General features: G+C 50.7%; 4 protein-coding genes and 1 non-coding gene across 5 annotated transcripts; 2 read left to right on the plus strand and 3 right to left on the minus strand.

The window, feature by feature from the left end:
• Positions 1-5,330: 5,330 nt before the first annotated feature.
• Positions 5,331-5,467, minus strand: J4E85_008548. Its single transcript has one exon. It is a non-coding gene; the product is annotated as a tRNA-Arg (tRNA).
• A 1,288-nt stretch (positions 5,468-6,755) lies between these two features.
• On the plus strand, positions 6,756-8,099 carry J4E85_008549 (uncharacterized protein; the record flags this gene model as incomplete). The annotated part of the gene is made up of 4 exons (XM_051472773.1): positions 6,756-6,843; positions 6,958-7,428; positions 7,496-7,637; positions 7,733-8,099. The coding sequence occupies 4 exons, from the start codon at positions 6,756-6,758 to the stop codon at positions 8,097-8,099; spliced, it is 1,068 nt and encodes a 355-aa protein (XP_051323594.1).
• A 234-nt stretch (positions 8,100-8,333) lies between these two features.
• Positions 8,334-9,350, minus strand: J4E85_008550 (uncharacterized protein; the record flags this gene model as incomplete). The annotated part of the gene is made up of 3 exons (XM_051472774.1): positions 8,334-8,523; positions 8,569-9,221; positions 9,276-9,350. 3 exons carry the CDS (start codon positions 9,348-9,350, stop codon positions 8,334-8,336), a joined length of 918 nt encoding a protein of 305 aa, XP_051323595.1.
• A 358-nt stretch (positions 9,351-9,708) lies between these two features.
• J4E85_008551 (uncharacterized protein) lies at positions 9,709-11,985 on the plus strand (the record flags this gene model as incomplete). Its single annotated transcript, XM_051472775.1, has 4 exons — positions 9,709-9,792; positions 10,099-10,333; positions 10,362-11,734; positions 11,791-11,985. The coding sequence occupies 4 exons, from the start codon at positions 9,709-9,711 to the stop codon at positions 11,983-11,985; spliced, it is 1,887 nt and encodes a 628-aa protein (XP_051323596.1).
• A 2,994-nt stretch (positions 11,986-14,979) lies between these two features.
• On the minus strand, positions 14,980-15,321 carry J4E85_008552 (uncharacterized protein; the record flags this gene model as incomplete). The annotated part of the gene is made up of 2 exons (XM_051472776.1): positions 14,980-15,044; positions 15,066-15,321. 2 exons carry the CDS (start codon positions 15,319-15,321, stop codon positions 14,980-14,982), a joined length of 321 nt encoding a protein of 106 aa, XP_051323597.1.
• Positions 15,322-15,808: the final 487 nt, after the last annotated feature.

Here is a 15,808-nt window from a genome sequence, read left to right on the forward strand (position 1 = left end):
GGAAGGTCGATTGCGGGGTAATGCTGCAACGAGTCCGCCAGGCAAGCATCGTCAACGTCTAGCAGCCTTGCTCTTAGAAGGCACAAAAAGAATGCAAAAAAAGAAATCGAAGTTATTCAGCCGCGGCGCGGGGGCACCGAGGCACATGGCCAGTGTGCACCAACACTGGTGGTTGTGGGGATCACTGGGTGGGGTTGATCAATCTTTTGGTATCTCATCCTAGGCTTCATGTGTATACTCCCATAACGCAGTACTTTATAGAACGATCAAAAAGAGACGAAGCCCATGGGGATCGAACCCACAACCTTTGACCAAGTTAGGGGTACAAAGTAAGTGCAGCCTGCAAACTTCATGTGAGTAATTTTCGGGCGAACGCCAAGATAGACACTTCTAGATTTATGTTCTCGATTGTGAATATAAATCATGGCAGCTTCAAGTAGCCTCGATACCATGTTGCAATCCTTCGTGTGAGAGAGACCTTGTAGGAATTCATAACCCCATCGAGAATGTGATCGAACCCCTGCTTTCAGAACGTCCAACGGCTGGCCGAGAGCTTGAACCGAGATCGCTCTGTCGTAGAGGAGAAGAACCAAGCGAGCTCTTGAATATAATCCATCGAAGACAACCTGGGAAGGAAGTGTCAATATGTGCTATGTAGCATCCCAATCGCTCTCATCGCTAGAACCTTCGATCGAATTGCCAAATTCTATAGGCCTTGTAACCAGCGCATGTCGGTCTACTAGACTTTGATGGAGCTCTTGGAGTTTCACTTGATACGTTGTTGGCTGGCGTCGTATGGTAGAGCCACGGGGTAGCGTGAAGTCTTCTAGACCAGCAATCTTTTCAAACGTGGTCCAAAGTTCGATCCAAGGGGTCGAATTTGCTTCGAATAAGAGAGGACCTCCAGTTGAGATAGCGTAGTCCATAGGGTTGAGGCTGGTATGCAGAAGCTCTGCAAGTAAAGGTACTCGTCCTTCGAACTCTTCGTGTTTGTTCTTACTGTTGTTTGCAGCATAGACGGCGAACTGATTTGCTGTAGGCCGGACGTCATCAGACGGAACAACAAGAAGCGGAGTACACATCCCGAAATTATCATTGCCAAAGACATCGAAGACAAGCAACCTGTCTTGGGAACACAGATTGAGTCGCCGAAACTCAGACGCGGTAAGGCTTGGCCCGCGTGTTGTCATCTCTCGCGTTCGAGTGTATAAGAAGAACGGAACAACCGCTGTAGTTGCAGGGAGCTCAGAAATCGTGCATGGGATTTGCTTATGAAGGAGAAAGGCCTCCTGCTCCTCTGATGTCCATCTATACCGGCAGAAAGCTAAGTCGCCCATGGGATGCGCAGATGACAATACCACCACCATCCCAGACCGCTGTGTTGCACATTGTTCTAGAAGCGCGTAAAAGACCTTCCTGAAGAAGACCTCAATGTAGTGTAGCAGCGGTGACGGCTGCAGCGGCGGTTTGGGAAGTTGTGAAACATAGGAAAGGTTTGAAGATCGGGTTGGTCGTCCTTCGGGCAACCGGGGCTCTGGTGTGCTCTGTATGATATCATAGACCGAGCGGACCCATTCGCTACGGGGATCCATCGTTATCCAATAAGGCTTGAACGCATCCAGGGTAAAGTCGCCGTCCTTTGCAAGCGTGGTGTAGAATTCATCTGGGATTACGCGCTCAGGCAGGAAAAAGAACTTTGTGCATGTACGCCTTTGTTGGTCAGTGAGGTCGAATTGATAATAGAGGTAGTCAAAGCTAGGCGTGTTAGTATCAGATACACAATGTGGGATGAAGCCAACATACCGCTCGAATTCGTTGAAGTAGTATCCTAATCGTCCTTTCTGTTTCGTGCGTGCGATAGCTACCTTTTTCAACGGAGATGCTGAAGACCGATAGAGGCTGTCAATCTTGTGCTGAACAAACACTTGGCGACGTCGTCCTTGCCTGCGTAAGTTGGGTACAAGGAATTTGAAGTCCGCTAATCGAGGCTGTAGATTGACCAGTTCGAAATGAATATGAACGCCGTCTCGAGCCCGTGCTACTTGGCAGCCCCTCCAGACTTCATGGACGCCTTGAAAAGACGAGTAGTGTTGCGTTTTCTCCATCGGCACTAGACAATCAATCTCTTGCTCAACATGAGGTCGCCAGCCTGGAAACTGTGCGCCTGTCCATGGGTTGACGTAGTCGGCCTTTCCTTGTGCGCAGAGCTGGAGGGCCTTCAAGGCTTGTGGCAAGACTGAAAGGGGCATGCGATAGCTACTGTTGCATGGGCTTAAAAAACCATAGGTTGACGGTGGCAGCATGCACTTGCGGGATTCATTTACAGCGACCTTGCGATTCTCATCTGTAGTTGATCTGCTGCCGCTGAACCGATTGGGTATGACCTCAACCCACCCTGGGTCAGCAGCGCATATAGCAATGTAGAATCCCATTCTTGATTGTTGCCTTGTCGAAGTGATGTAGGTTTGGTCTTCGGCGCGGCCTGAAACGCAACTCTTTACGTCGAATGGCACCAATATGCGAGCCCGGTGTGCTTCATCACCACGCGTGATCCGGATATCCTCGTTGAGTCGCCAGAAGCGTTCAGTGTAATTGCCCAGTGGAGGCTGACCGCCTTCAGTCGCAAAAAGAGCTCCATCTGCTAAGGCGAACTCGGGCGATCGAATGACGAAAGCGTGATGTAGCAACGTATCGAATATCTCCGCCTCAAAGAACGTACCGCGGCGACTCTTAATGAAGTTATCAATGGTCTCAAAAGGGCGTTTATGATCAGTCGCCATCGCGGCGAAAAGATCAGTGGGGAGTGTGGGGTAAGCGATCGGGGAGTAGATGGAGTAGCGGGCTGCTAGGCGATCGGGGAAGTAGGAGAACTATCGGCGGTGGCGCACGGGCTTTACTCCACTTTCAAAGTCGCACAAGAGGGTGGGGTGTTATTAGTTCCACCGGCTAATTGCAATGAATGACGCGTTCTGCCTCACCATGACTGGTGTAGCATGTCATATCACGAAAAGCTATTTTCTGGTACCCTCTCGCCATCCACCCCTAATGCTTGGCTCGGGCATCAAATTCATGGAGTGAAATCAATTTGAAAGAACTATTGTAGATACCAAGAGCTACATGTAGTGAATGCAAGTCATCCAGAAAGAATTACGCTTGCACCAGCATCGTTACCCAGGCGCTTAACCCATCAACAATAGCTTCATCACCATACTTCCAACGTCGCAAATCAATTAGCCTTGGCCCTAAAGAAACCACTAAGAAGATGCGAAAGTCGAACACCCCAATTCCGCTTGATCTCCACATTCGAGGAATCCGTCAAGAGTCGTGAGGAGCAGTCGTTCAACTCTCGAACACGTTGACGCTTCATCGTCCCAAGCTCTTCCGTGGTACTGCGTCGCCGCTTTACCTTGCGCGTAAGACTAGCATCGCAGTACGGGGGACCCGACTGATAATGCATTAAGTCGAAGTGCAAAGTAAGGTTGCGTTCACGAAGGCGGAAATCGAATGAGGTAGGGGTAACGACCTCAAATTTGACTCCACTAGGACCGCCGACTGAAATAAGCATATTAGGCGCGACTTCGACTGGCTCACAACAGGACTGGATGCAGCGGCTGCGCTGACCAAGAAGAGTTATGTAAAGACCCTGAGGAGAAGTGTTTCTGAGGTACAGAATGCGCTTCTGTTGATGGAAGAACATGATGAAATGATGTGGCGCAACCTCGCCTGGGAATGGTAGTTGATAGTCATTCGATCTTGCCGATCCAAACGAGAAACAGGAATGACCGAGAAGAGCGTCGAACGATAATACGACAATCCGACGCTCGATGAGGGCGGGTGCAGAAGTAGACGAGCGAGGTTCGCAGATAATGTGGCGTAAATTTGGTCGCAATAACGTTGTCGAATGCGAGCTAGCGGAGAGTGGTACTAGTTCAGCAAAGGCTTGCAGCTGCGAGGAAGTCATGGTGTTGGTACGCCATTGAGAAGCTGCAGTATACGCATGATATACTCCTCCACGAGAAATGTCTCATGCTGTGCGTTGAGACATGACCTTTTGTCTTATACCACCTGTCAGGCAGGAACATTCCGAATAGCGACAGCTCGAAACGGTAATGCCTCATGAATCCATCGACTCGTTGGCATCTTCTTCTACTGGTAGTCGACGAACTTGGCGGCCCCCGAACCGAGAGCGAATGGGCATATAGAGTGAATCCAGTCCAATGGCTGAGCCAATCTCTGGATTCGAGGGACGTGGAAGGAGTGTCCATAGCTCAGCCGACGTCATGCTAGAAGCATTCTTAGTAGGGTGACAGGCCATAATTATGGCTTTGTATAGGCTCTTCATATCTGTGTAGACATACTGCTGGAACCTAGGAGCAGGTGATCCTCGCCCGCCCCAGCAGCCCTCTACCTGACCTAGCCGTTGTGCCGCATCTGGCCCTTTCCGTTTACGCGCTGGTAGGCCAAGGATTGGCGCAAGCTCTGCCACCGTACCGAAATACATTGGATCTGCTCTGACGATTATGAACGAGGTATGCGATGTATTGAAGACAGGATAGAGAGGGCCCGATACCACCTGGATGCAGTATAATGGCGACGGGGCAGGAGGAGGATTGAGCTGGAAGTCGCACGCAAGATACCGTGAGCGGTGGGGTGCTTGGAGGAAGTTCAACTGTCCCTTTTCACTCCATGTATGGCGCATGAAAACAAGGGATGGAACTGATGCCCTGCTAGAATTAGCGGTGTCTCCTAGTGCATCGCTGCACTTGACTCAACGTACCTGAGGCTGCCTGGAGCGGGTCCTCGATTTGAAGGCTCAAAGGTCTGGCGACTCCAGCTCGTCCGGCTTGGCAGGAAGAAAAAGAACCCATCCTTGTGCGCTACTGCGATTTCATTTAGTGCTAGCGCGTCAATCTCATTTGCAGGAAGATCGCGCTCGTTTGTACTATCGTAAGTCCTGTCTTTGATTTGCTGGGCGAGGTGTTCGCGGATGTCCTCCTTCCAGAAGCAACGCGAGGAGGGTGTGATATCGCGCAGCCTGGGCACTGTCTTATGCTGTCGCTTCGGGCGGGGCTCGCGGCTAGTACTGTTGGTAGGGGAAGTTGCGGTAGCATCCATGATGACAGCAGGTGAGAAGCTGTATGTTGCAGGTATCAAGAGCGACACAGTGTAAGTTGAGCAGCTGTGGGTTTCTTTCGCGAGCAAAAAGCGAGAGAGCAGACTGCCTTTGTTACTCGCTGCACGGACTGTTTGTACACACGAGCTTGGAAGCCTGGGCCCAAGCGTTTGGTAACAGCGACTGCCTCAATATGTGCAAAAAAATTTGTCCTGTGCGAAGCCCATGGGGATCGAACCCACAACCTGTTTCGAGGAACGTTAGACATGTGGAGCTTTTTAGGGATTAGATCATACCTTTGGTGTTTTATGTTTTCAACCGAAAACCAACGCGCTACCATTGCGCCAAGGCTCCTCAAGAATCTTCATCTACAGATGCAATGTTGATGAGATAAAAAGTATATATATAAATTATAATGGGTGGATCAACATCGACTGCGGTACCTCTGGTGTATCTACTCTGCATGACTCACGTTTCCGAGCTTTGCACTTTCGACCATGGAAGGTTGCGCTGGCAAATCTCCCCCACTACAGATCCGCTCCGGGTTGCGACACTGACCACTTCGCATGCAGGCTGTGCAGGCAGGTATGTGCTATGTTTCTAAGTACGTACATATCTATTTCAAACAGCCCCTGCATCTCTGCTTTCTAGCGGCACCGTCGTTTGACTTTAAGATACATACATTGTTACATGAGTGTGGTGGGGCTGCATGTGCGGGGTAGCTCCTGAACGAGGCTACTGCTTACCCAGATACCTAAATACGCTAGACAGATTAGGTTACCCAAGCGGTGATGTCTTCACTAGACATTCGATGTTTGTGAACGTACCTGCATTGATACCATAGACTTAGCGGGCTACCTTGACAGCCTACGCAACTCAGTCTTCAGTACGAACCCATCGCAACGATTAAAAGAAGGCCTCCCGTATTGCGCACCCGATAGTAATGAGCAGCTCAAATACGCTCCCGACCGATACCGACCTCTCCCTGCAACAGCTACACAACGATATATGTAGCACTGGTTGTAGCGATCGTGGAGCCAAAGTCCAGATGTTCTGCGAGCAAGTCTGGAACAGGCTTGAGGAGCATCCTCCACCCACCAACGAGATCTTGAAGTGCCTTGTAGCGATATTACAAGATGACGATAACGTTCTCCTTGCTCGCCTGGTCATTCCAGACCTTCGAATAGGCTCTCAAGATCCAACGCATCCCGTCAAGAGGGATCTCTTCCACCAGATCAACCCCCACCGATCGTCGCTAGATATCACGCCAAGTCGGTTCGAAACACGCGACGCTGAAGCACACGCACTGTACGAAGAGGAAAAGTCTCTACTTCAGGAAGCTGAGTTGTATCGGGCAGCTGTACTACTATACGGCCACGGCAACACGAACGAGGGACAAAAAGAAAGGTTGAGGAGATGGCTGGCAACTTATCCTGCTGAAGAAGCATAATGTCTGGCTGATGCGATCGTGGCATGCAGCATGCTACAGCTATCGTCAAGGTTCCATCATGTTCCATAATCATCACGCGTATATACCAGACGCCACGAGATCATAGTCAAGTGATGTGATTGTGTCCTTCATCAATATCTACATATATATCATGATTGTACGCTCTATCGTGCGGCTATCCAACCTGCGAAGATGTCCGAAAGCTCAACAACCTCCTCATCTGGTCTCGCGGACTCCTACATTGCCAAGAAGAGTTTCGATGCTTCTCAGTGCACCATATGTGAGAAATGTGAAATCCGGTATGTAGAACCGCATGAGACATACAGAAATCTACCAAAGAAAGGGCAGAGGCATCTACGTTGCCGTTGGTGCATGTCTACCAAAGCAGTCGCAGACAAAGAACCCTTCCCCGAGCATCTCATGGTACCCATGAACTTGTTATCGAGCACAGGACGTCGTCGCGCGGTCATTCATCAGCACCAGCAGACAAAGGGGGCACCCAAAGCCACCAAAGACTTTGTTGGTCCTGCGAAGGCTCAGAAAAGCACCTCAAAAGATGTAAAAGATGACGCGCAATCAGCGGTTTCATGGTTAGCGAGTCTGACTGCTGAGCAAGAGAGCATACTCATGCACCCTCCAAAACTCTTCTCTCCAGCGACAGCCCTCAAAGATCTCGCACATGCTCCAACCAGCATCAGTTGGGCAGAACTATCGGAGCGTATGAGAGATGTTCACTCGTTAGACCGACTCTTCGCCGATTTCGCTAAATTACGCGTAAAATATAAGGTCAATGTCAATACCGTCACACCAATTTGTTTACTGGCAACCTCGCTAAACAATGTAGCAATATACAGTGATATACCCTGTAAGTATCTGCTTAAAGCCATCTATGGGTCCATCTAATATCTTCTTAGTCAAATTTTGTTGGCTAGATTGTGCTTTCGAGGAAGGCGAAGCTGTGATATTCATGGCTCTCAACGTCTGGACATCGGAAGAGAGGATGAGCTGGAGCATTGCTCCGCCAGCACAGCGTGTGAAAGCATGTTCAGCGTGGGAAACCAGCATACGAGAGAGGTAAGTCTACGTTCTTGAGCCGAGCTTCAAGTGGCTAACGTCCAGCGCAGCGCTAATACTGTTTCTCTGCCGTATAAGACGGTAGCCCAGTGCAGACTCAACCGAGATGGCATGATCACAGTACAACACAAAGATGCGAATTCTCTGCTCTGGGTTCGTTCAATCGTTACCGACGATAGCGCGATTGCAGACTCCACAAGAGCAGGAGAATTGCTATTCTCAGAACGGAAAGCTACACTCAATCCAGACAAGTTGCAGAGCAGTAATGACCTCATAAATCTGCTCGTTAGCTCATTCCATCGACAACTTGGTAAGAAGAAGTGGGGGGATCTGCAGAAGTTTGCCCTGAACATACTCCGTCAGAACCGAGCACCGACCCCGTATAAGAGGTCAAAAATTGCGAGACTGATTTTAGACAAACGTGAAGGACAGGCCGTGGAGATTGATGAGGACTCAGGTTGATACCAGCCAATAGCATAGGGTTCTGCTGCACAAGTTTGTGGTACAGGTTTGCGATGAGGTTTATTAAGAGATCACGGATAAAGCTGCCACACAGTATCAAACAACAGGGGTAGGATAGCCTTGTAACTATCTTGCAGCATTCTCATTCTCGTCCAACGCAAACACTAAAATCATGCTGTCAACCGTCCAGGATATGTAGTTGCAAGTCCTGGAGTTCGCAAACAATGCGGGCTTTCAAACTGCGTTTCGCGCGCGCTCGCTCTGCCAGAACGCTTCTTGGAATGGTCGTATCAGAAGCTGGCGGATACTGATGCCAAGCGAGCCAGTGTTCGTGTTCTCCAAGTAGTTGTGGAGTTTGAGATCGTCTAGTCGATGAATAGCCCCTTCAAAGTAGGGCCCAGAAGCTGTGAACTTGCCCTCGAGACTAGATTTGTTAGCTTCCACCTTTACCAGGGCGATGTGATCTTACAAGCTTCTCGAGAGTTGCCTGTGAAGGACTATGATGACACCAGGCCCATATCGGCTGCAAAGCTTGTTGATCTTTGAGCCGCGAATACTCCAATCGCCAACATTCTCCATCACCTCCTCTTTCTGGAGTTTCATTTGATCGAAGTCTAATGGTGTCAAGAATTTGTCCAACTCATCACGCATTATAGCGCCCACTCGACCAGTGCCCCGAGGCCTCAACAGTTGCATTATGTCAAACCAGAAAAGGTCGTTAAACAGCTGGAGGATGTGTATCTTATCATCGCGACGTTCCACTTGCTGAGTCCAACTGTAGCGAGCCATGAATGCGTTACCAAGGTCGTTCGTAGAGTTATACTGGCCGCAGTTGCTAGTAAGACTCAAAATTCCGAGGAATTTCTCATCTTCTGCATTCCCTGGATGCTTGCGGATGTGCGCGTTGACGTACTCAGGAACTTCGGGAAGATGCTCAAGGTTTGTGATGCGTTTCCAAGGATCCCTAGGGCCACCGAGAAGGACCTCAGGTACATGCTTTCTCTTCTTAAGCAACGGACTCAGCTCTTTCTCCTGGACATCCTCGCACTCGGTGCACTGATCGTATAGTCGTTGCAGCGTGGCTAAACGTTTCGCATCGAGCAGAGTACGGAAGTTGCTTGACTTTGGAAGTTAGTGAAGGAGTAAAAATTAGTTGGTGGCTGAGTACTGCAGTACCTGCCCAGCCTGATCCATCAAATCCTGCGCCCGGTCCACCAATTCCGCCAACTCTTCGGCTAATCCGTTGGCCATCTTTTCTGTTCAAGCACTCGCAAGGATGATGCGGTAGAAATATTGGAACAGCAGAGTCACTATTTTACCGTCTTCGCGTCAGTGACAACATGATGCTGCGTAGGCGCTCATCGCATCTTGTAGACGCGCACGATTGCGCAATGTGCGACCGCGCACCCACACCTGGGCATTTGTCTCAGACAATTCCGAATGTGTCCACTTGCGCTTCGGCCGCATCTCAGATACGTAGATGCTACTGAAATTTCTCTTCATCATCCCGTAGGACACTTCTCCTCTCTAGCTCGACCTTTGAAATCAGCCCAAAACACGTTCGAAAAGCTCATTCAAAGTGAAAAGCGGTCTCTGCCCGACAAGCGATATGGTCCTCTTTGTCCCTCAATTGCAAGAGGCGCATGAGGACATTGTGCGCTCCTTAAAGCCACCAATGAAGCGGCTATTGAAGGTAAGTCCTTTGCCATTTCTCGAATCTGGGCTAAGTAATCACTCAGAATCTGCGCTTCCCGATTGAAATTCTCGTGGCTATGTTCATGGTCTTTTTGCCAATTTACGTCTTCAACTGGGCTATCGTGTCTCTTGATGTTTTACACCCCGAGCATCTAGAGTCGATGATAGTGTGGCGACCTCTGGTATCGCGTCTCGTATGGATAGTCTTTTTCACTGGATGGATATGGGTACGCACGAAGAGGTACTGATACTAAGTTCCTGTGTGCGCATTGTTGATCGTAGCTAATATTGTACTTCTTTCCAGTTCCTTCAAGCAATGCTTGCTTCGTTGCGCAGCTTGCGCTGTCTGGTGTGGGCTCTCTCTACCTGGGGTCTACGAGATCTTCACCCAGATGCCGCCGCCACGCCCCTGCTATCTAGCAACGACCCGTGTCATCTCGCTATGCGCTACCGCAAGAGCGAAAAGGCTCCGGCGGCGAGCCTCAGATCCACAAATCCGAACGGCACCATACCCGAGACGCTCGTTACAAGCTTCCCAAGTTCCAAGCTTTACTCCAAAGGCAACAGTATCGCATTACGCCACTGTGAGCTTAGAGGCCCTCGGAGAGTTCGTCTACATGCACACTGAAGACACACAGGAGAACATGTTCTGTTCCTCCTTGATAGGGGAAACCCAGCTTCTCAAATCGACTTTCCCTGAGCTTTTGGATGGTCAAGATCTGCACTGGGAGTGCGAGCGGCTGCGGACAATGCTGTATGGCGATGCAAGGAAAAGATTCATCTATCGGAGGCGGAAGCCCTTGAGTCACGGGTCATTGGAGTCGCTTAATGATCGAAGAAGCGACGAAATAGAAGTCACCCGCACCACGTTGGAGCAAGTACAGGAACGCAACGCGAACGAGCCTCAAATCCTTACTGCGCCATCTGATGAAGCGAATCCCAAAGAAGCAAAGGATCCAGCAGTCGCTACCACAGTCACTGAGCTTTGTTTGTCTGAGGATCACCACGGTATCGCAGGGAATCAAGCACAACCAATAGCAAAGACACCAGAAGAGCTTGCCATGGAGAAGGCCCAGAAGGACGCCAGACAATTTGCATACCGCCAGCGTTTCTTGAGTCGACGGTACATTTCCATGCTCAGAGTAACACGTCCAAGATGCCCTCGAGAAGTTGTGATGTGTCATTTCGACATTCAAGACCACACCAAAGTCTCCGCTCGGGATCAAAAACGAGACCCGTCCCTTGGCACTATGGAATACACAACCTTCGATCGTGTGTTTGCAGCATCAGCGCCTGAGGAGACCATCCTTGATAAGATAAGCCCGCTTTTCTCCGAGCTAGCTGACCCTACGGGTAGCCATATGATCTTTGGGGTGGACGGCTTTAGTGGTTGCGGAAAGTCTCACACTATGGCTCATGTGCTCACGGCTCTTGGCCAGGACTTGTTCGCTAGCTCAGTGAGGCCTTTGCAGATCGCGGTCGAAGTATTCCAGTCCTCAGGGAGGGATGTGGATTCACTTGACATCTCCGCCACAGCCGTACAAGGTCTACGAAAATCTAGTCAAGTTCCATTGGACATAGGACGAGATCGGATGTTCCGTAAGCAGCGACCACTATACATAGTCAATGAGCTGTCCGCCTTTCGTCACCTGCTGGAAGAGACTGCAAGCTTCCGCAATCAAAGTCCGACCAAAAACAACGCGACGTCCTCCCGCACACACCTCGTAGTTCTCATATACGTCACTTCTGGCGTTCGTCAAACGACATCCACGCTTTGTTTACTGGACCTAGCAGGTAGTGAGCGCAACGATGCTGCAGGAGCCGCGGGGAACTTCGAAGAAGATGGGCGTACAAACATCATTAACAATAGCCGCATGAACATACATCTTGCGCTCGAAGCTGGACTTGTGGGTATCAAGAAGATATCTCGCGAGACTTCGGTGAGTGAAAGTACACTCAGATCAACTTTGTACGCCATGCTTATGCCCAGTTTTAGATTGGAACCCTGCTCCAAGAGCTTCTAATTGAGCGAAACGCCCTGCTCATTATGCTCTTCCACGTCAGCGTGTACACCCAACTCACTGGAGCCGTCTTGCCAACGTTGTCTACCGCTGAGCGTCTGAACCAAGCAAACCGCAAGCATAGGCAGGGTCTCAGTGACAAACCAAGGACCAGAACTTCATGGAATTGAGATGCACCCCATGGGGCGTTTCAAAAAAAGCGGTCCAGGCCATAGGTGTACTGTGTTCCTCCACGTCTGCCTGGGTGATTTGCGCCGATCACACAGGTCTTTCGATAGACAGCAATGTCGTCCCGTTGCGAGAGGGATGTGAGAAGCCCCACGAGGGGTATCTGGGACGCCGATGCGATATGGTTGGTGGTGTATGCGGAAGCAGACTCGCGGTCGCGCGAACGCTGTGCAGGCGGTGCATCGGGTAGGTATGTTACTGGGCGGGTGACATGGGCGGGACAGGTACGAGTTGTTGCGTTTGCAGTAATTGGAGGCGGCAGTGATACGCTAATGAAGCGAGTGGTAGGGCTGTGGTTTCAACGCTGTGTATCGTAGGGGTAGTAGTATCGTGAGGGTTGGCTGCCACGCCTTGAAGCGTTCCTTGGCGAGGGTCTGTGTGGACGTCTGTGGTAGCCTACAACCCAATGAAAACGAGCTCCTCGGAGTACCGAGGTACCAACATCTCCATTGCCCGGCACCTCATGTTCGTAGCAAAGCTATAATATAACATCCCACCCTGCTGCACTCGCGTACTTCCGCTGATATGTACATTTCTTGCTCATCGTCGCGGCGTATTGCGCGAGGATAATCATGTGGCGTTGTAATCGTGCGCGGTATGCTTTCCAAATTCCTCAACGTAGTGTCAACTTTGAATTGGTCTGAAGCCAAGGAACCCTGCTCGGAGTCAGTTCGGATATCAGTTGGGAAGGGCCCAACATGCAAAAGAACCACGATGCGCAGCTTTCTCGCTGTTTTCAGCAAATTGTGCTGTACATCTTCCCCGTGTGCACTACCTCCGAGCTCACGTGCGCTCCATGTAAAAGGTCTGTCATTTAGTACAGGTTCCAAGCTTACCAGCTGTGCGCGAGCACATCACGAACACCAGTGTCGTATCTTCAGGGCAGCAATGTGTCATTTCAGCCCAGCTGTTGGCTTGAGTACATATCAACAGAAAGACGTCACCTGGGCACATTCTATCATCCCGCGTTGCAAACGTGAGACAAAGGCTATCGCTAGATGTATTGTGGAGTGCTTTTCCTGATGCGAGCCCAGCATCCGTCTTTCATCCTATCGAGGCTCGAAGATAACGGGTTATCTGGAGCCTCGGTAATATAAGACCTTCAGCCAACTTCTTCCGGCTCTCATATGTCAAAGAAATGCGGGGTAATTTCGCAATCATCGGAACTCAACCAGCACCTTGGTTATCATAGTTGCCAGTGTCTCCCGTGTAAAGGAGCGAATGCGTTGGTTGGAAGATTAGACTTGGCCTGAGCCATGATACCCGCTGAGGCCGCTGAGGCCGCTGAGGCCGCTGTTACCTAGGTAGCCTTACGACACTCAATCACCCACCCAGAACACGTCCATACGATACATCCCGCACTTGGGCACACGCACAATCACGCATTTACAATCCTACCCTACGCACATCAAGCTGGTATGCTAAACGAAGCTTTGAATCCGGCAAGGCCAGCTCTCGCGCACCCCGCAAATGAAGCAAGCCCATGGGTACCGATGTACTCGACTGACTCTGCACCTGAGAGCTCAGAGCTGCTCATTTGCGAACCCACCTTCATTTTTCGCATGCTGTCCGACATCGCTCGTCGCCCTGAACCCTGGCCGTCATGCCACGTATTCTGTGTCGGTCGCAGTCGACTGGCAAGCTGGCTAACGTCACAGGGATGGGAGTACAAACGGTGAAGAGCTGTAATTACCCAATACATAGTCTATATCTAAATACGCTGTAGTTCTTAATCCCACGCACACGCTTGCAAGCCGTATACCGTTGGTGAGATAGAGGAAATACATGATCATATCGGAGGAAATAGAAAGAAGCAATGGAAAGCAAGAAGAGACCAACTCCGATACTCCCTGTAAATTTGAGACACCCTTTACCTCTCAAGTCGCTATTCTCGTTCCCTTCCCCACCACCGTATCACTCTGCGAAGTCCTCGCCTAAAATCGAGATTATCCCTAACGAGGAGGTGTATCGGTCGTTGTGGTGATGGCGTACCATGCAGCAGCGAGAGCCCGACAGATAACGCTGAGCAGCCGATAGATGGCAGCGACGATAAGGGTTCCGGCAACGAAGGTCTTGAGAGAGGTATATGTCTGGGCATCCGGGAGGGAAATCGTTGAGACTGCGTAGAGCAAAAGTGTGATGAGCGCGCGAACGAAGCGGTAACATCCTGCTAGAGCTTCGATGCAGTCTCGTAGCGTCATCGCAGCCACCGTAACGAGGTCAGCAGCCAAGTTTGCAGCGGGCTTGTTGAAATTGGTAGATGTAGTTGCGATAGCAAGCGACTAGAGGGTAGTAAGACACACGCTCAATCGTAAGTAGTATGGGTGACTTACCTCTGCGCCCGCCAACAGAGACAGGCCCTGACAATAAACAATTGACAGTCCGCTGATTGCCACTTTGTATCGCATGAGAAGCCAGGTTGCGCAGATTTGTACGAAGCTTGCTACGTGATCGCCCCAAAGAGGGACGACTACAACGTAGCTCGCCCAATGAGCCCGATGTCCGGCTGCCATCGCGGTGACCACAGCGTCGTATATTTCGTCTCGGCACCAGGTAGAAAGAAGGATGTATGCACAGAGCACAATCAATCCTCGTATAGCAGAACGTAAAGTCCGTCTCGCATTTGTGCCGTTCGTAGGGAGGTTGGGAGTGCCCGAGCGGGAAGAAGCCGAACGTTCAAACATCGATGAGTAGGGGTCCATTACGAGCGGGAATGAAGTACGGTGACCTTGGAAATAGAATGAATAGGATTCGGCTGTTGAGAAGAGGATATGGAAGAGAGTAATTATCTGGCGAAGTACGGTCCTGGAGTGGTAGGCGAGGCAAAGTTCGAAGAGGGCATTATATGCAAGCTGGTTCAAGCTTTCCGGACAAGATGCTGTCGTCCTTGCCCAGCGCCATATCACAGCTGCATGACAATCGCCTGAACGTTGCGTCTAACCGTCGCTTGGAGGCGACACCCCGCCCTGCAGGCTCACAGCATTGTCGCCATCGGATTGTTCTGCATTCGTTCCGTGCTCACTGTGCTCATATTGCGCCCCAAACTCGTTGAGACATTTTTCGAATGCAGTCTTCCAGTGCTGAACGAAGGCCGCACTGGGCGTATTGAGATCGGTGAAGTGTGTCCCGGCGGCGGCGGCAATGAAACTCTGCATGCATCGTGATAGCTCTCTGGACATATGCAGGGCATCCTGGAACTGCGTGGTGGCTACCGGTGACTGTTCTGCTGAAGCTGATTGCTTCCATTCACCGGTCGCGGGTGTCAACTTGAGGGGCATAGTGGGCCGAGCCAGGTGCCGTGGGTGCCCAGGTGGTCTTGGCAAGTGGCAGAGGCTTGAGACAGCCTGATCGCAGAACAGTGGCGCGAAATTCTGGTAGGGAAACTAAGATGTTTATTGCATAAGAAGCTGATCAGAGAAGGAGTTTAGGCAGAGCCTGCAACGATGAGTTGCCCTCCGGACGACAGCAATTTGGCGGACCAATGGATTCTACGGAGAAAGGTTGCAACGGTCCCGACAGTGCGACCGAAACCCACTTTGCCCCCACCCCGCCACTCCGTATCCAAGCGCGCTTTCACCAAATCCTCATCCTCTACCTCTGACAATCACATCGCCATTCCACCCATGCGCACATCTTTCAATGCTGAGGATCCGCCAATTCGGGCAACAAACAATCATCGACGCCACGTCAAAGACACTCCACCGTCGCCGCAGACAAGTATCGAGCGCCAAATCCTGAGCGAGGCACCGGATCCATGCTCCCTTT

This window comes from Alternaria conjuncta (assembly GCF_024043145.1).
Source record: "Alternaria conjuncta strain BMP 0040 chromosome Unknown scaffold_13, whole genome shotgun sequence".
Classification (NCBI taxonomy): Eukaryota; Fungi; Ascomycota; class Dothideomycetes; order Pleosporales; family Pleosporaceae; genus Alternaria; species Alternaria conjuncta.